The 25,673-nt window shown below is 39.1% G+C and overlaps 1 protein-coding gene across 1 annotated transcript in view; it reads right to left on the bottom strand.

Moving 5' to 3' along the window:
* Positions 1 to 25,673, bottom strand: part of TARS3 (threonyl-tRNA synthetase 3) — a 72,218-nt gene that overhangs the window by 26,713 nt on the left and 19,832 nt on the right. Inside the window, exons 7-13 of the mRNA XM_026510335.4 lie at positions 24,784 to 24,848; positions 21,945 to 22,023; positions 21,189 to 21,335; positions 20,244 to 20,342; positions 12,301 to 12,467; positions 10,245 to 10,407; positions 3,595 to 3,732 (exon numbers count right to left, since the gene is read on the bottom strand). Coding sequence (XP_026366120.2) covers positions 3,595 to 3,732; positions 10,245 to 10,407; positions 12,301 to 12,467; positions 20,244 to 20,342; positions 21,189 to 21,335; positions 21,945 to 22,023; positions 24,784 to 24,848 — 858 coding nt within the window. The remainder of the gene's footprint in view (positions 1 to 3,594; positions 3,733 to 10,244; positions 10,408 to 12,300; positions 12,468 to 20,243; positions 20,343 to 21,188; positions 21,336 to 21,944; positions 22,024 to 24,783; positions 24,849 to 25,673) is intronic.

Genomic DNA, 25,673 nt, shown 5'->3' with positions numbered 1-25,673 from the left:
CACAGCGGTTAAGCGTCTGCCTTCGGCTCAGGGCGTGATCCCGGCGTTATGGGATCGAGCCCCACATCAGGCTCCTCTGCTATGAACCTGCTTCTTCATCTCCCACTCCCCCTGCTTGTGTTCCCTCTCTCGCTGGCTGTCTCTATCTCTGTTGAATAAATAAATAAAATCTTAAAAAAAAAAAACTTACATGTTATTGTACTCTCTATTTTTTGCCACATAGCTCAAAAAAGTAAGTTATTACAAATCTTAATTATATTCTATTTCAGCTTAACATATATTTATTGGGCATGTTTTATATCCAATAAATTACTGAGCAGGGGCTACATAAAGATGATGAAGATGGTTCTTGCTCTCATGCACATTGTAACTGGAAAAATTAAAAGGCAATGTGCTAAGTTGTTGAAGTGAATTCCAGGAAGTGTTTAGGGAAGCCAGTGCAAGCCCCCTCTGCCTACACACTTCCCAGCTCTTTGTAGATGAGGCCTCCACTCATTAAAAGGCATGAAAACTTTGATCTTTTCCCTTTATTCACTCTGTGTTTAGGTGCATAAGAAGGCCAAGGGGAAGTGCCTTGCCACTGTCTCTTGCTTTTCTATACTTCTGTACAGGTAGCTGGGGAGAGGCGTCCTTTATGATTTATAGTGGGTGGGAGCAGGAGGCCCATCTTGATCTTCAGCCTAAGCCACATAAATTCCTTGACTTTAGACTGTAGTGAAAACCCTCAGAACTGATGGTGATTGGGTATAAGTATTAATAAAAGTGTCTTTGAGTCTTCTGGCTATTTCCTATGGATATAGCTTCCTTGGGAAGCACCTGGGCCTTCCTAAGTGCCTGGCCGGAATACCGCCAAACCAGCATCCAAAGCCCTGTCACACCTCAGTATATCGGTGCCCATGAGGGAGTTGATATTTGGGAGTAAACTGCTCACATGGAAGTCAGAGCAGTGGTGGTGCCTGGAGTCCAAAGCCAGAGTCATCAAGTAAGCTGACTCTTGGGGTCCTGGCAGGATTTTCCGGGATCTCAGTTAGAGTGCGTCAGGTGCTGGGCTTGGCTGAGATCACAGGAGGCTCCCTCATGGGCCTGATCCTACTAAAGCAGCTTGCGTTCTACCTAGGACTGGAGAAGGCCACCACCACAGATTCATTTGACAGGCTGGGAGGCTAGCCTCTGCCTTACTCTCTTTCTGCATGGGGAAGAGATACTGGAATATATTCCCAGAGAAAATGAGGCCCTGCTGCAGGAGGCAACTAAGTAATGGGGAGAATTTATGGGGTTCCCAAGGAATTAAAAAGCCAAAGAAAGGCCAGGTTTTGGGGGAAAGCATAAAGTAGAGGGCACTGATCCTCACTGGGCCTCTGAGGACACAGTAATCAGACAGCCTGATGGGAACAGCCAAGGCTAAGAACACTTTCAGTTTATGCAAGGTATGAGAGGAAGTGTATGTCTGAGGGGAGACTGAACCATTGTAATTCATATCTATGGACACTGGCTGTACCCTGGTAGAGGAGAAATTAGGATCTCCTTTTCTCTCCTGCTGGCTGGCTACCTTTCTTTCCCAGGTAAACATGGTCTCTGGCTCCCAATACCACTGTGGGTCTACGCTGTGGTACACGCTGGGCTCTAAACATATCAATTTGCTTGGAATTGTGTGGGTGTGGGCTTGGAATGTTCTTAGGGATCTTAATGACTCAGAGGAATGCTGGAAAAGTGGGATACAGGAGAGATTTGGCGTGGAGTTATTCCAGCTCCAAGGAGCTGGCGGATTTACATAGGTTCCAGGGGCAGAGGCCAGATCAGGTCTGCTGAAGCAGGAGCCCAGACTCCCTTCATATTTATCTGAGTGGGAACCCTATTGCTGAGCTCAGGTTAAATTTAAAAATTGGATAGAACATTAAACTACTTCTTTTGGATTTTAAATTTCACAAGAAAAAGTGGATTTTCTTTAGGTCACAGATTTCGTGATGAAACTTAATAGAAAATAGAACTCACATCATTCAAATCTAGGGTATTTTTTGCTCCTGACATTTTGGTTATTTGGACAAGCTGTCATCTGATGGTTATACTGCATAGCTCTCCAATGCGTTCTGCTGGGTTCCATAACTACACACAATCTGAGATAAGAAATAAGGTAACAGTGAACTGATGATCCAGGAACAATGTGGCCTTGGAGCTGATTTAACAAATGTCTCTTTCAAACCATTTCAGAGACATCTGAAGACAAAAAAATATATATTCATCTCACTGATTCCCAGATCAAGGGTAGACATCAAGGGAGAAATTCCCCCAGAGGGGAAGGATTCCCACCTCCTAAGGGAACAATCAGTGAGCTAAAAGAGGCCAAAAATATGGTGGAACACCCCAGTCCATTCTCCCCGTGCCAGGCGCATACCTGGTCCACCCACTTTTTAGCCCCCTGTACTGCATGTATGGAGTAATGACAATGGTAATACTACTATTACTATTAATAATACCAACACCTAACATTTTCTGAACACTTACATGTGCCTGGCACTATGACAAATTCCTCACGTAAATTATTCCATTGAAGCCCACCACAACCTTATCAAGTAGGTGTTATCACCATCATCATCATCATCATCGCCATTTCAGACCTTAATGATTCTTCTATAATTCAGTCATGGAGCTAACCTTTGAAACTAAGCAAAAGGTGTTCCAGAGTCAAGCTTTGTGCCCTCTTTCTCTCTTCCTACTTCCATGTGGCTAGGCAGGGGCAGACTGTCTAATTTGACTTTCTTCCTCCTCACAACAGATATGGAAGAAGGTGCATTTAGGATGGGCATGTGACAGTGGGGAGGAGAAGACCCTAATTAGATCTCAAGCCTAAACTGCTGCTACCCAGTCTTTGCCTGCCTCAGTACCTAACAGAAAACTAACTGTAACACTATCAATACAGTGTTCCTCTGATTCTTAATTCCTTAATCATCTGTGTGATCAGCCTCCGTGATATTCCATGAAGAGGTGGGCCAACAGGCAGGTCAGGGTTTAGGCATTCTTGGGGTGTCTGACCATAATACCATTCTCATTTCAAATAAAAACTGACACAGGAGATGTACTGTATTCTTTTCATGTTTAGTAAGAAAAGAAAAAAAAAGAGCAGTATGATGAGCTCCTTAATCTTGATTTTTTCAAAGCTGAGATGCGACCTGTGAGTTTCGGTGTTGACTGTGGAGGGGATTCAAGTATCGGGTGTGCGTGTGTCTACATCTATGAGTTGCACTAACGAGGCTCAATAGGCAAGTTTAAAATAAGCCGCACACACAGCAAGACTGTCTGCAAATCAGATGATTCCTTTAAAAACTTAGGAAATTGGTTATTAGTGACTGGCATTGAAAGAGTATAAATAAAAGCCTGATATAAACTTTAAACTATTCGAAACAAACATATTGTTATTATCACAGTTACAAAGAAAACTGGACAGCCATATTCTACAATCTGTGCATTTATCCCATAACTTCCAGTTTAAACAATTCTATTGCAAAGCGTGGCATTCTCCTCACGCAAGGTAAGTGTAGTCACTCGGGTGGTTTCCACACTCACAGAAATGAACGTGTGTACTTTGTCTCCTCCTACCTTTTCAGCTTCATCCCATAGCTCAACCTCTCCTAGGAAGTTTTCAGGTCTTGTTGACAAATTTAGTTGAAAGGAGAAGCCAAATGTTGAGTAAACAGATTGCAAAAACTGCAAACAGCCATTTATTTCTTCTTCAATCTGAAATGAGAGCAAACAAAATAGTCTAAAGAGTTAACACCAAATTAAATTAAGAAATAAAGCATGTTTTTCTATATAGTCAATGACACTGTTTTGGCACAGAAGGGTGGTAGGTGATCAGGCAGGGGCCAGAGAAAATTAAGTCAAAGCCAGCGTAATGTTTGCACTTTTTATTCTGAGAGCAATGGGAAACCAATGAAGGGTTCTTCAGCAAGAGACTAACACAATCCAATCTGTTCCTTTCAAGTATGGGAAATGGATTGGCAAATCTAGAAGCCAGGCCCATAGGGAAGCTGGTAGGGTCGTTTAGGAGTGAGGTGATGGTGGTTTGAACCAGAGAGAAGTAGCTGGAATTTGTGCTGGATCCTGGAAACTCAGGAATGAACAAAATTATTCAGGAATGGATAATACATTTAGGGAGAGCTATCAATAGGGCTTGTGATTAACTGGGCATGAGGAGTAAAGAGTAATGGGCACCTGGACTCCTGGCCTGGACAGCACAGAGGATGTGGGTGCGTCCCGTGAGAAAGTGAACAGGGAAGGCAGAGGCAGTGGTGTGGGGGGCAGAAATAGACAGGTCTACCAGGCCCTATGAGGTTAAAATCTGGAGCTCAGGAAGGAGAGCTGAGATGCAGGTGAGACTGGCAGCTGAGCCTAGAACATAAGTGAGGCCCCAAAGAGTGCAGCGAGATCAGAGCTAGGGGCTGTGAGGGTGGGGAGAAAGGAGGGCACGTTTAAATGCAAACAGAATAGGGCCAACAAAACTAGAGCCCTTTAGGAAGGGGTGGGGGAACAGGCAAGGATCTGCATTCTGTCATTAGGGATCAGTTTGACTTTTTCAGAATTTTTATCTGTGGAATCATGCAGCACATGCTCTATTTTTGGCTGGCTTTTTTCACTCAGCATAATTATTTTTGAGAAAACCCCATGTTATATGTGTCAGTAAATCATTCCTTCTTATTGCGGAGTAGTTTTCCATCGAACGGATGTACCACAGTTACTTTTTTACATCTACCTATTACTGGGCATTAGGGTTGTTTCTGTATTTTGGCTATTTCAAATAAAGCTGCAATGAATATTTTTTTTCAACTCTTTGTATGAATACGTGCTTTCTTTTTCTCTTACAAAAAAAAAGGAGTAAGATGGCTGGGTTGTATGGTAGGTGTGTGTTTAACTTTTTAAGAAACTGCCCAAATGCCATATGCACCCCAGTGTTCATAGCAGCATTGTCCACAATAGCTAAATCGTGGAAGGAGCTGAGACGCCCTTCAACAGATGACTGGATTAAGAAGTTGTGGTCCAGGGGCGCCTGGGTGGCACAGCGGTTAAGCGTCTGCCTTCGGCTCAGGGCGTGATCCCAGCGTTATGGGATCGAGCCCCGCATCGGGCTCCTCTGCTATGAGCCTGCTTCTTCCTCTCCCACTCCCCCTGCTTGTGTTCCCTCTCTCACTGGCTGTCTCTATCTGTGTTAAATAAATAAATAAAATCTTTAAAAAAAAAAAAAAAGAAGATGTGGTCCATATATACAATGGAATATTACTCAGCTGTCAGAAAGAACGAGTTCTCAACATTTGCTGCAACATGGACGGCACTGGAGGAGATAATGCTAAGTGAAGTAAGTCAAGCAGAGAAAGACAATTATCATATGGTTTCTCTCATCTATGGAACATAAGAACTAGGAAGATCGGTAGGAGAAGAAAGGGATAAAGAAAGGGGGGTAATCAGAAGGGGGAGTGAAGCATGAGAGACTATGGACTCTGAGAAACAAACTGAGGACTTCAGAGGGGAGGCGGGTGGGGGAATGGGATAGACCGGTGATGGGTAGTAAGGAGGGCACGTATTGCATGGTGCACTGGGTGTTATACGCAACTAATGAATCATGGAACTTTACATCAAAAACCAGGGATGTACTGTATGGTGACTAACATAATAAAAAATATATTATTATATAAAAGAAAAAAAAAGAAACTGCCCAAATGTATTTGAAAGTGACTGTACCGTTTTACATTCCCACGAATGGGCCTGTCATATGGTGGATGACGTTGACAGATTTCCTGACAGTGAATCAGCCTCACATCCCTGAAGGCTCAATAAATTGCTAATGATGTGTAATAGTTTTAATATATTGTTGAATTCTATTTGCCAATATTATCTTAAGGACTTTTGCATCTGTATCCATGTGGGATACTGGTCTGTAGTTCTGTCTGGTTTTAGTATCGGTTAATACTAGCTTCATAAAATGAACTAGGAAGTAATCTCTTCTATTTCAGAACAGAGTGTATAGAATTGGTACTAATTCTTCTTTAAATGTTCAATAGATGCTTCAGTGCTTCAGTGAAAAAAATCTGAGCCTGGATATTTCTTTTTGGGGAGTTTTTGAATTACAAATTCAACTTCCTTAACAGTGATGGGGATTTTCAAATGATCTATTTCCTATCAGGTGATTTATGGTAGTTTGTGCTTTTCAAGGAATTAGTACATTTCAACTAAGTTATCAAACTAATTTATGTACAGCTGTTTATTATATTCATTTATTATATTTTTGATGTCTTCAAGGTCTTTAGTGATATCCCCTATTGATTCCTAATATTGGTAATTTCTGTCTTTCCAACTTTTTTCTTATCAATTTCTTAATCTTTTCAAAGAACCAGTTTTTTGTCTCATTAACTTTTTCCATTTTTTTCTGTCTTTAATTTCATTGATTTCCGCTCTGGTCTTTATTGCTTCCTTCCTTCTTATCATTTCGGGTTTATTTTACCCTTCTTTTTTTCTAGGTCTTGAGGTGGGAGCCTAGATATTGATTTAAGACTTTTCTTCTTCTATAATATATACATTTAGTGCTATCCGTTTACTTTTTAGCCCTACTTCTGCAGTGCCCCATACATTTTGATATATTTCAATTTTAATAGACTATTTTAACAAGCTACATTTAATATAATATGTTAAGATTCAAGTTTGTCTTTTTTGTTGTTTTTATTGTTTCCTTCTTGTACTGTCTTATTATTCATTTCTGTTTTCTTTTCTTTTCTTTTTAAAGATTTTATTTATTTATTTGACAGAGAGAGAGAGGGAACACAGGCAGGGGGAGTGGGAGAGGAAGATGCAGGCTCCCAGCGGAGGAGCCTGATGTGGGGCTTGATCCCAGGACTCTGAGATCACACCCTGAGCTGAAGGCAGACGCTTAACGACTGAGCCACCCAGGCGCCCCTCATTTCTGTTTTCTTTTTCTCACCTCTCCTTGGCTTAATTTCATATTTTTTAGAATTCCGTTTTATCTATTTTTAAGCATATATCTGTGTATCTTTTTTTTTTTTTTAGTGGTTTCTTTAGGTATTACATAACAGCCTACTGATGTCATCATTTTGCCAGTTCAAATATAGAAACCTTACCTCCTTTACTCCATTTATAGTATAATTTTCTTACACATTTCCTCTTACATATGCTCAGAACCATATCAGACAGTGTTATAATTTTTGCTTTAACCATCAAGCATAATTCGGAAAACTCAAAAGGAAAAGGAAATTATATTTTACTTTAATAATTTTTCTTTCTTCCTTCTTCATGTTCCAAGACTTTCTTTTATCACTTCCATTCTGTTCAGAGAACCTCTGGTAGCCCTTATTTTAAGGTAGGCTTAACGTCTTGATTTCCCCTTCATCCCTGAAGGATATGGATATAGAATTCTGGATTGACAGTTCTTTCAGCATTTGAAAAGTATTGTTCACTTCCTTCTGACATCCATGGCTTTTGATGAGAAATCTGCTCTTGTGGGGAAAAAATCTTAATGTTGATTTCTTTCTCACTGCTTTCAAAATTTTTCTTTGTCATTAGTCTTCAGAAGTTTGGCTACGCCATAACTTGGTATGGATTTCTTTGGGCTTATCCTTTTTAGAGTTTTCTCAGCTTCTTCAATCTGTAGGCTTATGTCTTTTGTCAAATTTGGCAAGTTTTCAGCCATTTGTCTTTGAGTACTTTTCACCTCCACCCTTAATTCCCTCTTCTTCCAGAACTCTGGTGACATAAATATTAGACATTTTGTTTTAGTCCCACTGGTCTCTGAAGTTGTGTTCATTTCTCTTTCAGTCTCTTCTCTCCTTGTTGTTCAGACTGGGTCATTTCTGTTGTTGCCTTCAAGTTCACTGATTCTTTTCTTGGTCCCTTCCATTCTACTCATGAATCCATCCACTATTTTATTTCAGTTGTTGTATTTTTCAGTTCTAAGATTTCCATTTGGTTCTTCTGTATATCTTTTATTTTTTTAAAAAAGATTTATTTATTTGAGAGAGAGAAAGAGAGCAGGGTAAGGGACAGAGGGAAGGAATCCTCAAGCAGGCTACACACACAGCATGGAGCTCAATGAGGGGCTCGATCCCAGGATCCTGAGATCATGACCTGAGCCAAAACCAAGAGTTGGCTGCTTAACCAACTGAGCCACTCAGGCACCCCTCTTTTATTTCTTTCCTGAGATTTTCTATTTCTTTGTTAAGGCTATTTTTTCATTTCTTTTCAAGTGTATTCGTAATCACTTGATAAAACATTCTTAAAATGGCTTCTTTAATATCTTAGTCAGATAATGCTAATAGTCTTGTCATCTCCACATTAGTGTAGATTGTCCTTTTTCATTAAGTTGAGGTTTTCCTAAATCTTGGCATGAGTGACTTTTGATTTATAAAATTTAAAATTTGGGTAGTATGTTATAAGACCTTTAATTTTATTTAAACCTCTGTTTTAGCTGGCTCCCATAGACTCTGCTCTAACAGGGAGGGTGAAGTACTTCCTGGTTACTGCAAAGTGGGAATAGATGGCCTAGGTTTCCCACTGGGAACCCATGAAAGAAGCAGGAACCCCTCATTATTGATGGTGACGGTGGTATTTCTGGCTCCCCATTAGGTTTCCTCTGATAACATGTTGGCAGGGAGAGGTAGGAGTATCTCGTTATTGTTCCTCACATGGCCATTACTGACCACATTGAATGCATGGCCTCATCACTGTGGGGTGGTAGTAAAATCCTATCTCTCCACTAGACCTCCTCTGACAGCAAGCAAACAGGGACTGGGAGAGGCACCTTGTTACTGCCAGATGAGGGTGGAAGTCGAGGCCCAGATGGTCTCCACTGACACTGTGAAGTGTGTGGGAGGTTCTTGTTAATGCCTGGTGAAGATATGAAGAATTGGTATTATTTTTCCTTTCAGTGCTTGGTAGAATTCACCAGGGATTCCATCATGGCTTAGAGTTTTCTCTGTGCAAAGGCTGTTCACTACCAATTAAATTTGTTTAATAGACAAGGGGTACTCAGGTTATCTATTTCTTCTTGAGCAGAGTTTGGTAGTTTGTTTTTCAAAGAATTTGTCCATTTTACCTTGCCAAATTTTACAGTTGCCAAATTTACTGGCATAAAATTGTTTATAATAATGCCTTACTATTCTTTTACCGTTTATAGAATCTGAAGTAATGTCATGTCTCTCATTTCTAGTATTTTTAATTTGTATCTTCTCTTTTTTCTGATCAGTCTGACTAAAAGTTTATATTTTATTGATCATCTCAGAGAACCAGACTGGTTTTTACTGAACGTTTGTATTGTTTTTCTTTTCTTCTATTTCATTGATTTCTGCTGTTATTTTCTTTCTTATGCTTACTTCTGATGTAATTTGGTATTTATTTCTAGTCTAGTAAGTGGAAGCTGAGGTTACTGATTTGAAACCATTCTTCTTTTCTGATATAGGCATTTAGAGCTACAAATGTCCCTCTACGTACCATTTTAATGACATCCCATGAATTTTGATGTGTTGTATTTCCTTTCATTTCATTTAATATATCATATTTTCTGATTTCCCCCTTTGATTTCTTCTTTGATCCATGGATTATTTAGAAGTATGTTATTTACTTTCCAAATATTTGGGGATTTTCCAGATAAGCTTTCTGTTACTGATTTCAACTTGTATTCCACTGTAGCCAGAGAACATATTTTATATGAATTGAATGAGAGAACATATTTTGTATGAATTGTATGAAATTTATTGAGAATTCCTTTAGTCCCAGAATATTGTCTATTTTGGTAAATGTTCTGTGTGTACTTTCAAAGAATGGATACTCTGCTGTTATTGGTTGAAGTGTTCTATTAATGTCAATTAGGTCAAATCATTTGATAGTGGACTCTTTCATGGCAATTTTATTTGAACTGACATGAAAACCTGAAAAAGTAAACTCTCACTTCTAGGCAATAGTGAAAAACAAACAGAAAAGCCAAAATTCTACCAAATCCTTTAAAATATTCCACTTAATGTATTTAAGTTAATAAAACCGGAAGAAACTTGATAGGAAAAGATAATAGATTTCATGATAAGAAATTACTATCTATTACCAAATTAGAGGATCAAAAATATTAGAGCTGAAGGAGACCTCAGACATGCGAACAGACATCTTATTCTATAGCGACTCTGAAACTAAGAGGTGTGTCCGAGGCAACACACTGAATTTGTGTCAACCATGCTTCACCTTATATTACTGTTTACCTGCTCTACTGTGCAGAAGATGTGGGCATCATCCTGCTGGAAGCGCCTAACTCGAGTCAAGCCACTTAAAGTTCCCGACAATTCATTCCTATGAAGAACTCCAAAATCAGCGAATCTGATGGGCATTTCCCTCCATGATCGTGGACGATGAGCAAACATTAGACTAGAAAAGATGCAACAACACACAGCTTTAACTTAGCACAGAAAAGATTAAGTAATTATCTAAATATTAATAAATTACAGTTAAGCCTCAAGATTTGTAAACACCTTATTCTGGTTCTTAGATCAGAATTGAAAAAAAAAAAAAATTCCTCGGGCACCTCGGTGGTTCAGTTGGTTAAGCATCTGACTCTTGATTTCGGCTCAACTCATGATCTCAGGGTTGTGAGACTGAGCCCCAAGTCAGGGCTTAAGATTCTCACTCCCTTTCCTTCTGCCCCTCCCCATGCTCACGCTCTCTCAAACAAAACAAAACAAAACAAAACAAAACAAAACAAAACAAAACACTACTAGGAATTATTGAGCCTTGAATTTACATTACTGCAGCACTCTGAGAAAGAGCCCTGTCTGTTATCTCTTCCAGAAACTCTGTTCCCTATTCTTATTCACCCAATGAATTTCTACTTACTGTGTACAATTCATTTCAAAGGCTACTTCTTAAGTGAAGCCCCCCTGGACACTTTCCTAGATGGGGCTAGGCAGTCTCTCCTCAGGCTCTGAGATCACCTGGAACATGCCACTAATTTGGCACTGAACTTACTTTTTCATAACTGATTGTCTACATATCTGCTTCTGTCCCATTCTGCTCATGAGCTCCCTGAGGAAATGGACTGTGTCACCTCTGCATTTCTAGCACCACGCACCATAAGCACTCAACAGTTGTTCCCCCATTGAATAAAAGACCTTTCTTCTGCAAAAACAAAAACAAAAAAACCACTCTTGGCTCTCATCCCATCACCACTAAGCCACTGTGATCCTACTTCCTTATTCCAAGGTATGAAAATCAAAATTTCATTCCCTACTTTCATTCAGGCTTCCTTATAATTATAGTTGAAATCATAGGCTATAGCCTCAAATGGTACCTAATAGGAAATTGAGTTAAAAAGTTAACACAGTATTTTAAAGAATGCAAGACTCTAGGTTAGCTTCCACCTTCTGTTTAAAAAGAGAGCAAATGGAATGTTTATATACCAGTTTTCACAAAATTAAAGGTAAATATATTTTTTTTACATGCTGTCATTGGAAAGTTCTCTTTTAGTCTTTACTGAAAAGGGCAAAGAGTTTTCTTCAGTTTGTTTTGAGGTTTTATACTTATCTTCTAAGGCCAATTTACTCGAAACGATGTATGCTGATGATACAAAACTACAAGGCTGGGATGTTTTTTTGTGGAGACTCATGTCTATTCACATCCTATTGTGAAATACACTTGTCTTACAAGGTTGAATTTGCATACCAGCTTTATGATAATTACATTCTTTCAAAGAATCTAAGACAACATTGTAAGATGTATCACTATATTATGTTCCACTAGAAAGGAAAACCACCAATATGTTATGACATAATGCTAAGATGCCCCCAATTGTATGATGCATTCTAATTTCAAGGATGTTGAAATGTGGGGGAGTGCGTGGGAAGGTATCTTACAATCAATGAAATCCAGTAACCCATTGATTATGACTTCATTGGTCTTGTTTTAATCAATCCAAACAGTATATAAGAACTAAATGTTTTACAAATATGTATATTTGAAGTGTATTCCTATTACAAAAACATATACAATAATTTATAAAAGTGATATATAATTCTATCTCTAAGAGGCACATGAACTAAATGGTTTCTCGTGAACATTCCACACCTGCCCAAGGTCAAACAGAACTTGGAGAGTAAATGCATTCTCCAGAATGAAATAACTTGGTAAAGATGACTGGTAGCCACCACTCCTCAGATTAAAGGATCCCTTAACTCCAAAAAAGCAAACTAGTAATATTAAAAGCTGACTGTGATGAAGTATGCTATGTGCTCTTATGCAAAGATCTGCTTCACTTTTAATACCCACCAGTGCCCTGGACAGTTCATGGGCTTAAGGGCAAACGTGTCCTTTTCAATATCAAAGGCAAACATGTTCTCACTGTAATGCTGCCAGTGGCCTGAGGTTTCCCAGAGTCTGCTGTTGTACATGTTGGGAGAGAGCACTTCTGTGAAGTTACGTCGGTGATATTCCTCCTTTAAGATAAACACATTCAATGTTAAAATGTGGCACGACAGAACACAATTCCATGCAAAGTAAAACTAGGAGCGAATATTTCTTAATTTGGGATTACATCTTATATTAATTCATGGTTAATGTGCCCTCAGTTTTAGGTGTGGTCCTTTCTGGATCAGAAAATAAAGATTAATGTATAGCATTTTCACCTTAAGTATCTGTATTTTATACTATACAATAGTATATAGTACATAATCTGTTAATTCTTTGAAAATTAGTAATTGATATGATATATAATACATATCATATATATTATTATGTATTCTTAATGTATATATAAACTTTCTATAACTACAAATTCCCAAATCCTTCTACATTCTAGATAAACAGCAGGTATTTTTCTATTACTTAAGAGGTAGAATAACTTTATAACTCAATAAGCCTGAATGCTATGTTGCATGCAAATTTAGTTTTGATCTATTTAGTTTTAAATAGAAATGAAGCTGAGAATTTTAATTTTTAACACAATAAGTGGCTGGTATCTATAAAGTCATGAACCAGCTTCTCTTCCTCCCTACCTATCAACAGCTTCCCCAGTTCAATCACTCGGGACGGGAAAAGAGAATCTCTCAACCAAAGTTCTTATTTTATTTAAACTTCTTCTTTCTTCAAGGTATCAATCAGATGATCTCTGTTGCTGGTTTCTTAGTTCTCACCATTTGTTAATCACTTAAGGGATATCTGGCACAGATCCAGACCAGCATATTTTAATGAAGTAAAGACGTTTTTCTTACAATTAAAAAAGTATAAAACATAATATTTTAAAATTACAAACAACACTCGTTTCACAGCACTTAAAAGGATGCCACTGTTACTCTTTGGCAGAGTATCTTTTCAGTCCAGTTGTGGATAACTGGGTCTGAGTCGTTCAGTAAGCTGCTTTACCTATCCTTCATTTTCACTAAATTAGAAAGTTTTAACAAAATTATAGATCATTACAAATGGCAGTAATTATTCTGTGGCTATGTCAGATGCCTCTATATATTCAGATTAAACAAGGTCCCAAAAATTGAAGAATTTTTTGTGTTTGCTTGTTTGTTTTGACTAGAGAGTATTTTAAAGCTTGGCTCAGGAGATAATAATCAATGGACTTTTAATCCACTCTGGAAATAATTGCTAATCATGTTAGCAACTCATGTGTTTGGGAATGATTTTAAAGTATGCCGTATGACAGAAATGTCATTATGTTTACAGCTTACTTTGTGCAGTTTTGCTACTATAAATAAAGTTTTTGTGGACATTCAAATACAAGTCTCTATACGGGCATATTTTTATTTTTCTTGGGTAAATAACTAGGGGCAGAATTGACAGGTCACATGGTAAGCATATGTTTAACTGTGTAAGAAATTGCCAAACTGTTTTACAAAGCAGCAGTATCATTTTGTGTTCCTACCAGTGGGAGTTAGAATTTCTCCACATTCTTGCCAATCTCTGGCATTCTCAGGTTTGTTGTTTTGCCATGGGGTGGGTGGGGGGACATTCTAGTGGACATTGAGCTTACTGCAGCTTTAATTTTCATTTCTTTATTTTCTGAAGAGAGAGAGAGAGAGAGAGAGCAAGCAGGAGGAGGGGCAGAGGGAGAGAGAGAATCTTAAGCAAGCTCCACACCCAGTGCAGAGCCTGACGAGGGGTTTGATCTCAAAACCCTGAGATCATGACCTGAGCCAAAATCAAGAGTCGGATGATTAGCTGACTGAGCCACGTGGGTGCCTCTAGTTTTCATTCTTTGATGACTAATGATGTTGGGCACCTTTTTATGTGTCTCTCCATCATTTCCACTCAAAAAATTAAATGTCTAGGGGCAGCTGGATGGCTCAGCCGTTAAGCGTCTGCCTTCGGCTCAGGTCATGATCCCAGGGTTCTGGGATTGAGCCCCACATTGGGCTCCCCGCTTGGCAGGAAGCCTACTTCTCCCTCTCACACTCCCCTTGCTTGTGTTCCCGCTCACTGTCTCTGTCAAATAAATAAATAAAATCTTAAAAAAAAAATTAAATGTCTAGGGACAAACCTGATGAAAGATGTGCAAGACCTCTAAAACAGAAGTTACAAAATACTGCCGAGGGAAAAGAAAGAACTAAATGAACTGACAAAATTTCCATGTTCATAGATTGGAAAACTCAATGTGGTTAAGGTCAATTATCTACAAATTAATCTATAGAATGAATGTAATTCCAATCAAAATCCCAGCAGTTATTTTTTAGGAAATGAAAAGCATGATATAAAATTTATATGGAAGCACAAAGAATCTAGAATAGCCAAAATAATCTTGAATAAGAATAAAATTTAAAAACTTCATTAAACTACTGGTATTAAGACTTAATATATACGTTATAGTAATTTACGGCAATCAAAGCAAGGACAGACAACAAAGGCACCAAAAGAACAGAATAAATATCTGGAAAGACATAATGGTTTAGGACAAAGATTCTACTGCAGTAATAAATGGTACTGAAGCTACTGGATAACCCTGTGGATAAAAATCAACCTTGACCCCTCTCTTCCGTGGAACCTAAAAATGAATTCAAGATAGATCATGGCCTTGAGTCTGAAAACAAATACAGTCAAGCCTCTAGACTAGAACAAAGAAGAATACTTTCATGACTCTGAAATAGGCAAAGATTTCTTAAACAGGGCATGAAAAGCCCTAACCAGAAGAGAAAAAAAAAATAATAAACCAGACTTTGTTAAACACGAGAACTGTTGGTTAAAAGACATCATTAAGAAAGTGAATCGATAAGTTGCAGCTTGAAAAAATGCACTCACGATATACACATTTAGGAAATGACTCACATCGGAATAAAGAAAGAGCCCCTAAAAATCAATAGTAAAAAGACAATTCAGTTTTTTAAAATGGGCAAAATACTTACACAGGAACTTCACGAAAGAGGATATCCACATAACCAACAAACATATGGAAAGGTTGTCACATCATTATTCATCAGGAAATGCAGAATAATACCATGGTACCTACCCGAATGACAAACTGATAATACCAAGTGTTGAGGCAGATGTAGAGTAACTGGAATGTTCATACATTTCTGGAAGGAACATTATATGGATCAACCACATAAAAACTATTCAGTATTTTCTTAAGTCAGTCATTACCACCCTATGACCAAGCAATTCCACTCCTAGGTATATGCCCAAGAGAAGTGAGTACTTGTGCCCACCAAAAGACATGTACAGAATGTTTAATGCTTCACGTATAATAGCTCCAAAGCGGAAACAAAGTAAATGTAAATGTACACCTACAGGAGAACAAATAACTACCCTGTTCTGTGGTCACAAAATGAAATACCTCAAACAACAGAAAAAAATTATACGCGAAATTTGGATGAATCTCAGACATTAAGTTGAACAAAAGAAGCCTGAAACACAATAGCTAATACTGTATGAGTCCATTTACATGAAGTTTAAGACCAGGCACCATTGATTTATGGTTAATAGAAATCAGCAAGTTCATGTCAGGTGAGAAGAGGGGAGGCAGGTATTGACTGGGAAGATGCAAGAGGACCTTATGAAAGGATGGAACTGTCCTAGGGGCATCTGGGTGGCTCAGTCAGTTAAGCATCCAACTCTTGATTTCGGCTCAGGTCATGATCTCAGGGTTATGGGATCGAAACCTGCATTGGGCTCCACGCTCAGTGAGGAGTCTGCTTGTCCCTCTCCCTGTTCCTCCCCCTGTGTGTGTGCTGTCTCTCTCTCTCTCTCTTCTCCCTCTCTGTCTCTCTGTCTCTGTCTCAAATAAATAGATAAATAAAATCTTAAAAAAAAGAATGGAACTGTTCTATGTCTTGATTTGGGTGGTGGTTGTACAGATGTACATACATGTAAAAATTTCTTGAGCTGTAAGCTTCAGATGTATGCATTTTAACAAAAGTAACTTAAACTTCAATCAGCAACTCTGACATCAGCCGCTGCCTGAATGGAGTCATATAAGGAACTCGATGTAAGAACCACCTTGACAGGGGCGCCTGGGTGGCTCAGTCATTAAGCATCTGCCTTCAGCTCAGGGCGTGATCCCAGAGTCCTGGGATCGAGCCCTGCATCGGGCTCCTCCACTGGGAGCCTGCTTCTTTCTCTCCCACTCCCCCTGCTTGTGTTCCCTCTCTTGCTGGCTGTCTCTCTCTCTGTCAAATAAATAAATAAAATCTTTTTTAAAAAAATTTTAAAAAAAGAACCACCTTGATAAGCCTAACACTTAGACCGTTAGAGGTAATACTGAAAAAAAATGGCCATTTTAAGCAACTAAGCTTCAGGACACTCTGTTATGTTGCGATAGACAATCAGAACAGAATTTGCACTGGGGGTGGGTGCTGCTATAACAGCAACCTAAAATATGCAGCCTTGGCTTTGGGGCCAGGTGGTGGGTGGAAGCTAGAAGGCTAGAGATGGTCTTTGAGGACTTGGAAGGACAGTGAAGAAAATATATTGGAGGATGAAGAAAAGGGGACCCTTGTTATGTGGTGCCAGAAAACTGGTAACACTATCACCTGAGGTAACCTGAAAAACAGAAAGAGTGCCCAAAGAATTCACGGACTGTAGCTAGGGATGTGTCTAGGCAGAAAGAAGAAACGGACAACTGACTTCTTATGGCTGCCTATGACAAAACACAAGAGAGACGTAAACTAAACGGGGTACTATTAAGTTTTTGAGAGGAAGTATCAAAATGCTAGGACCTGCTGGATTCAAAAATAAAACTATTGCATCCTTAGCCTCTCCCAGCAAAAGACTCACAAGGCGAGAATGGCCTCAGCACAAGATAAAGTACAGGTTACCACCAATAAACCATGGCCTTAGGGTAAAGCTCTTGAGGATATGGCTGTATGCCACTTGTGAAGACCTCAGAATGATCTACGTAAGTAGGTGCTAGGGCTTCTGAGAGTCTTAAAACTGTGCTTGGTAGACTCCATCAGCTAAACGTCAAGGCTTTTTTTTATATATAAGATTTTATTTATTTGTTTGAGAGAGAAAGAGAAAGAGAGTGCACACGAGCAGGAGGGAGAGGGAGAGAGAATCCAAAACAGACTCTTTACTGAGCCCAGAGCCCAATGTGGGGCTCAATCTCACAACTGCAAGTTTATGACCTGAGCCAAAACCAAAAGTCAGACACTTAACTGACTGAGCAACCCAGGCACCCCAAACATGAAGGCTTTTAAGAATCTTAAGTGTACTGTCTCACATCAGCCTCACAGGCAGACAGGTAGAGAAGGATCGGGCTCATAAAGAGACACAGGTGTGATTTTCACCTAAGTGTTGATTATAAATGTATATAAAGACTCCGTGAAGCTTTTAAAGGAATTGTACTGGCTTAGACTAAAAGGGACAGAGACAGCACAAAATGAAATGAGGCCTTGGAACCCCAAAATCCTACTGAAAGAAACAGATTGTGAATATTGAGAAAGCTACTCCGAGGTCTACATGGGCTATTTCTCATGGTAAAGGAAGGATGATTCAAAGGGCAGAACCACAACCCATGCAGAGACAAAAGTCCTAACCAAAGTGCGTTTTCTGACCAGGGAGAAAGGACGAGGGGGTTGTCAGGATTGCTACAGATCACTGACTACTACTCTCCTCCACCCATTTTTGAATGGCAGGATGTACTGCATCCTATTTCTCTATTGTTATCACATAATGTTGGGGGGGTGGCCCACAGATAGCTTGTCCCTTTAGTCCACAATCTTACAATGAGCAGAACTGCACTTGGTGATCTGTACTTTGCATCTGAGGAGCCTCATCTGCACCTAGACCTGATTCAGGTGACATAGTATTAGATGTTGAGCCAATGCAGTAATCGGATGAGATTTGGAATAGTTTGTTACTCAGTCGCACATATTCAAAGAGCAGAACTGACTCTCCTCCAGTCTTTTGGAGCTGAAGAGACCAGACGGTCAACTGGAAACCCCACAGGGTCATGCCCTAGAAATACAGACGAAAAACAGGTAGACTGCATCTTATCAAAATGGAAGCCCAGCCCTAACTCAGCTCAATCTTTAACTGGATTGAGCAATTAGTCTTCAGTCTTGGCAGGGGGTAAACACTCTAGTGAGAGATGACATTATCTATAGCCTCTGAAGTTCTTTTTATATACAATATTTAGATATAATAAAAAATTACTAAATATGGGAAGAGGCAAGACCATATAACAGAAAACCAAGAGAAAAAACAGGTAAGGTCCCTGACTGTTTTTTTGGGGTTTTTTTGTTGGCATGGAAAGGCCGATTTCTTCAGACAAAGGCATCTGGGAGTTCCAAGTCCTCTGCCTCATCTATGTCTGCCAAAAAGTCTTATCCCAAAATTCAGGAATCTACTCTTTCCCACAAGTTCCCTTACCTTAGCATAAGAGACCACTGGGGTTGTGAATTTAAATGACTTTACAATTCTGCAGCCCGTACAAATCAGGCCTTGGGCCTAATCATCAGCCATGTGTGTCTTGCATCTATAAAGATACGAGATTCCTTTCAGGCCACCATAGAGGCTTTCTGTTTATTCTCCACACACTCAACCCCCAACCTTGAGAGTTCAAGGTGTCAGGGGCTGTGTTGATTTTCCAGCATAGCCCATCCAAAAAGCAGCTGTCATGGTCATCACCACCTGCTGAAGTCTCGGATAATCTTCAGTGATTCTTCAAGGCCCTCTGGCCTACCATGGTTTCACAGTGAATCCCTACTGGAAGGTATGTAGCCTAGGTGATAGAGTCCACAGAGCTTAGCCTCCAGGGACATAGCACAAGAAGAGAAGGAAGGGAAATGAGACTGCTGAGGTGGATAGATAATAACCAGCTCATGCAATTAACCTTTTCTCCGGAAGTTACTGAAGAAAGTGCTTCCCCAGATGAGAGGAAGAAGGAAGGAAGTGGAAGATATGGGATCAGGAAAGAGGAGAATCAACATAGCAGAGACATGAGGGAAGTAGATAGAATGCTGAAGAAAACAACTCCTAAGACACCAGTTGGCAAGAATCCTTGTAGTAAGTTAATTCTAGAACAAGAGGACCAAATTTTTAAAAATTACTGAGACATTACCTGAATCATCAGTACATGCTGTAAGGAGTTTTGCAGTTTCGAGGAAAAGTTTGAGGATGGGTTAGTGATAGGAACTAAATAAGTTAGTGATATAAAACTGAGTAAATGAAAATTTTAGGTAATTATTAATTACAGGAAAGACGAAAAGGAAACGTAATCCTAATGGTATACATGGATCACCTCTGAACAGTATCTATAGTTCAAATGATGTAAACTGAAGACTTTCTAATCTACGATCTTTATTACAAGAAGGCATTTTACACACTTGTCTTTACCCTTGGCTCTGGATGGAGTTGCCCAGTCACCTGGGAGTCATACCATGGACAATGGAGGGGGACTCAGGGCCACATTTTGAGAAGCAACACTTCATCATTTAGCATCGTGTACCAGTTGGACACTTTCTCCTTTCTTCTCCTTCACAGGGAGTTCCACATTCAGTCTAATGCTTATCTCTGTATTGTCCATGCTCTAGAAACTTATATGGACAGTAGGTGCACTTACTGAAATCCCAAGGATGCATTTTATTTAGGGAATGTAGAATTTATCTCAATTTTTTCTGAGGCGCAACCCAGTATTTCTCTTTTAGGTTCAAAATTCTTATTAATATTACTAAACTAAAGTTAATGAACACACTTGGCCATTTTATTGTGAAAGAAAATAGTAAAACGTAAAATGGGGTTGAATAAGAAAAACATTTTAAAAGTTAACTTACTCGTATGAAATCCATAAGCGTATTATAAATGAAGGCTCCTCTGGGAAGAAAAAAGCAGCTTCCAGGACTCAGATCATGGAAAAAGAACAGTTCTTGTTCCTAAGAATAAAACAATAACTGCATCTCAAATCTCACTGCCATTGGTCAATATTTACTATACACATGTGACGTGCTAGGAATGAGACTTATACTCAGTTAGGATTTCCATCATCTAACAACTGACTTCCCAAAGTCCCCCAATACTTACCTCTAACTATATATACTAGTGTATGTAAAATTACAATTTGTATTTATGCTTAGTTAGCTTTTCGTTCACCTTCTATTTACTGCTGACTTCTGACTTGGCACCTGGGAGTGTGGATCTCATGGGGAGAGAGCACGGCACAAAGATCAGAGAAGTCCACGGCGGGAGGTGGGCTCTACCTGGTGGTGATCATCAATCACCATGGCTATCACTACTGAACACCTGCCCCGTGCTGCCACCATCATCCAGCGTCTGTCTTCGCATCAGCCCTGCTAAGACTACTGAGCAAGAGATGAGCACGTGGAGTCGTGTAAGCAATTACCTGGCCCGTCACGTAACACAGCTCATAAGTGGCCAGATGGAGACTGAAACCCAGATCTGCCTGCTCTCAAATCTCATTCTTTCTTTCTGCCCTGTTTCCCAAATACAAAGTATGCTATTAAGTACGTACAATTTTTAAAGCATTATTTTTATATCATGGTAAGAATAAGAGAAGGGTGTAATTTCTAAATTTAATAAAAGACATGGGAAGGAAAGAGGTGAGAAGACATTTGGGGGATTAGCATGCAAGAATGCAACAGCAAACTCTGAATGCCAGCAAAATAGAAGACCGGACAAAAGGAGAAGAAATACTAAACAATTTAATCATTGGCCAACAAAGAACGTCCCCACCCTGCTGGTGATTAGGCCACGCAGCGTACCTTTCCGATCTTCCTGTGATCTCGGTTCTTGGCTTCCTCTTGGAACTTTTCCCAGGTCTTCATCATCTTGGTATCAGGGAAGGATATCCCGTAGATTCTCTGCAGTGTTTCCATTTCAGGATTGCCCTCCCAATATGTTGAGGAATTCTAAGCATTAAACAAGATTTGGGTAAACACACCAAACATTTGGTGATAAATAAAACTGCTCTTAAATACGTGCACAATTTTCCGCTACATCGGCAACGTAGCTTTACTTAAAGATGACTTTTTGTAGCACTGGAAAGACTTTAAAATTGATTCTAATTAAACCTGCCCAGCCCGAATTCATCAGAAAATGATGTAGTCTGCTGTGGATTGTGGCAATGGAAAGTGAGGAAGAAGGGGAAGGTGGGCAGGGCCAAGAGTAACTGCACCACTGAAGGGAGGGGCAGCAGAGGAAGAAGGTACAGAGACGTGACGATCCCAGGCAAGTGTTCGTGTTTGCACGAGGGTGACTCGAGGACAATATCTTAACCTATCATATGAAAAAGAAACGCATTGTAACATGTATAGTAAGTTAATAAACAATTAAAAGCTACTTGTAAGGTCCTAATTATCAAAAATCTAAAAAATTATAGTATTTTTAGAAGTTTATGTAAAAATCAAATAATGAAGTATTTTACAATACTGTGATATTCAGATTATAAAAGATATGATTGAAATTTCTCATTATCTGGGTCATCTTAAGTTTGCTGTATTAAAAAAAAAAATCCTTACCTTGAAAATTTTTATGGTTTTAATTTTTCCAGTGTGTCTTACATGGGGGCCTTTACAAAGGTCAATTAGTGGACCGCACCTATAATGAAATATTTCAGACATGCCCCGATATAGTTATAGCTTTTTGGACCATTCATTACAAACCACGATTTCATATGTTTTAAATGAAAGATCTCACTTATTTGTACATCTTAGGTCAATGTTTATTTGGAGACAATTTAAATAATTTAAATTAATTTTTAATTTAGTATGAAGAGGCAATTTATCTAGCCTTACATCCCTGTCTTCCCTCCTTTGCTCAAATTCAAAAATTATAGAATCTTCTGAAACTAACTGTACATAAAGACACTTTTCATTGTCATATGCCAAGGCTCTTAAAAACCTTTCACTTTCATAAAATCAAAAAGCCATATCCCTGCTCTACACTAACTTTCAAACCCAAAATTACCTACAATTTATACAAAATGCACTAACTTGATACCTTACTTTAAAAATAAACTTCTCCAAACCCATAGAATGTACACCAACAAGAGCGAACGATAATGCAAACTCTGGACTCCGTGTGACTATCCATCAATTGTAACTAATGTGCCAGTCTGCAGGGGGTATCGATAGAGAGGGAGGCTGTGCATGTGTGGGGTAGGAGGTATGGCAGAAATCGCTGCATGTTCTCAGTTTTGCTGTGGACCTAAACCTGTTCTAAAAAATCAGGTCTGGGGGCGCCTGGGTGGCTCAGTCGGTTAAGTGTCTGCCTTCGGCTCAGGTCATAATCTCAGGGTCCTGGAATAGAGCCCCAAGTTGGGTTCCTTGCTCAGTGGGGAGTCTGCTTCTCCCTCTCCCTCTGCTCCTCCCCCCTGCTTGTGTGTGCGTTCTCTCTCTCTCTCCCTCAAATAAATAAAATCTTTTAAAAAATCAGGTCTGTTTAAAAAGTAAATAAATTTCCAGAGTCTTTTATTTGTTTTTAGGCCCTCTGGTGTTATGAAAAAAATGCTTAATTGTCTTTTGGTTTACTGAAACAGAACACTGACTTACAATGCAACTCTCAGGCAAAAGTTTAGGTCAGAGATGACACTGCTATTAAAACACATGGTGGGGAGCCCGGGTGGCTGTCCGTTAATCATCCAACTCTTGATTTCGGCTCGGGTCATGATCTCAGGGCCGAGCGATGGAGCCCCGCATCACACAATGGGCATGGAACCTGTTTAAGATTCTCTCTCTCCCTCTCCCTCTGTCCCCTCCCCCCTGGCTGCGTATGCTCTCTCTCTCTAAAAAACAAAACAAAACAAACAAACAAATGAAAAACACATGATACTGTTGCTGGGGATTCACTTGCCCCTCTAACAAACAAGGACCCTCAAACCTTAATAAGCACAGACTTTTCAAGTGCAGAAACATTTAGAAAGTTAAAATACTAATGACACTGATCAGAGGGAAGGTCCTTAACATCAACTAAGGAAAATTTAGTAAAGAAAGTAAGTTTCCTTAACTATTCCAACCAATTTAAAATATTTTTAAAGTTCACTGGTTAAAAAGTTAAAAATTACAATGAATACATAAAGGGACTGGTTTATTCACCAAAGTGGAATAAGCTTTAAAGATGAAAATATCATTTCTTTGAATGACCAGGCCTTATTCTTTGTCCAAGACAGAAGTGGTGAATCAACGCTCAGAGGAATAGAAGGAATACCTCAATACTTTAATCTTTAAATAACCCTATAGAAAGAAAAGCAATTCATTTTCTAAAAATTAAGCTGACAGAATAAGAAGTGTCAGTGTTGGCCTAAGTAAAGTTCAAGAAAATAACCACAAAGGCTCAAGTATTAGAAGCCAGAATTTTAAAACTTAGCGTATCTTTTCTATTTCTTCATGTATCTTTAAGCTTTATAATGCATATACTAACATTTATTTGAATTACAGGTAATGAATAATAAAACCTTATCAGGTCATTGGAGAATGGCAAAAATAAGGTAAGCATGGTACCCCGCTTCAATGTCAAAGGGCAATGAGTTCATATTATAACGTGAGAAATGCCCTGTGCACAGTTTTGCTTAGAGGGGAGATGACTTTACTTACAGCACAATTAAACCCCAGAACCGTAAGTACTTGTCCGTGGAAAGTAAATGCCCTTGCGGACGATATTTGTGATTCAATTACATAGGCACGAGATCTAAGATGGGACTGTGAAGGTCACAGAAGCAGCCAGACAGCCAGAATACACAGACATGGAGGAGAGAAATTACTAGTCAGGCAGCTTAAAAGATGCACAAATAAAAAAGGGTCTCAGATGTTAAAGGAACAGAATTAGGTCACGGTGGTACTGACCTCACTTGCCTCTTCCTACCATTTGATTTGCCTTTGGTTCCCCAATGTTGGCTTTCATTGTGTTTCATCATGACTGTCCAACTAACGCATGAAAGTTAATGCTCTTGGACTCCAGGAAATGGGGAGCACAGTAAGAGGCAGAAAATCACTGCGGGAGGAAGATGGCCCGTAACAACTCCTGCTGCCACATACTAAGAATGTGGGAGGATAAAACAAAATTCCCTTCCCTAACAGCCCCCACTAAAACGGAAGGCACTGGGCAAACACAATCTCACCCACATGGAGAAAGATGACGTCACAGCTAACATCCGGAAAACAAAAATTCAGGTTTTAGCCTGATAAATACAAATGAAGAGGGAATAATTTCCCTCTGCTGATAACATTTCAGAGTCAAACTAAAGTAGTAGATCAACTATGCAAATTTATAAATACACCACCCACCCAAAGACCAACGCTTCTACTTCTAACACCTTCAAGTTTACCATGGAGCAGTGCTTAAAATCTTCACACACGTTACCTGTAAACTGTCGTAGTTGGAGTGTTAACTTTCTCATTCAGGATGCGGCACTTAAATTTATTGTACTACAAAGAAAAATATATTTACATATTATTACGTAAAATGTTTAAGTGGGAAAAAAAAAACTTTGACTTTTTTCAACAAACACTGAATGGGTGTCTACTAAGTACTAGGTGCTAAGACCCGGGGAATACCAAGAGCTCACAGCTTAGAGCTGTAGCGTCCAAACCGGGAGCCACAAGCCCGAGTGGCTACTGAGCACTTGTAATGGAACCAGTCTCAAATGACAAGAGCTTAAGCGCACGGAATTTCAGACACATACTGTGAAAGAGAGAATGTAAAATAGCTCATTAAGTATTTTTAGGTTGGTCACATGTTGAAGTGATATTTTTTATATAATGGGTTAAATAAAAGGTTATAAAAATTAATTCCACCATTCTTTTACTTTTAAAATGTGGCTACCAGAAAATTGAAGATGACATATGCGGTTCAGATCCATGGATCACATTATATTTCTTTAATTTTTTTAATTTAAATTCACTTAGTCAACAAAGAGTACATCATTATCACATTATATTTTATTGAACAACACTGTTCTAGAAGATTCTGATTTTTTTTCATCTCACTTTCAAGAATGTGTTTTAGTTTTTTTTAAATTCCAGTGAGTTAACATATAGTGTAATATTAGTTTCAGTTGCACAATATAGTGATTCAACCCTTCCATATAACACCCGGTGCTCATCACAAGTGCCCTCCTTAATCCCCATCACCTATTTCACCCATCCCCCCACCCACCTCCCCTCTGGTAACCATCAGTTTGTTCTCTGTAGTTAAGAGCCTGTTTCTTGGTTTGCCTCTCTCTCTCTCTCTTTTATTTTCCCTTTGCTCAT

The sequence above is a fragment of the Ursus arctos genome, unplaced genomic scaffold (genome assembly GCF_023065955.2).
Source record: "Ursus arctos isolate Adak ecotype North America unplaced genomic scaffold, UrsArc2.0 scaffold_28, whole genome shotgun sequence".
In the NCBI taxonomy this organism is placed as follows: Eukaryota; Metazoa; Chordata; class Mammalia; order Carnivora; family Ursidae; genus Ursus; species Ursus arctos.
The sequence above is the reverse complement of the archived record's forward strand: the minus strand, read 5'-3'. Positions and strand labels throughout refer to the sequence as shown.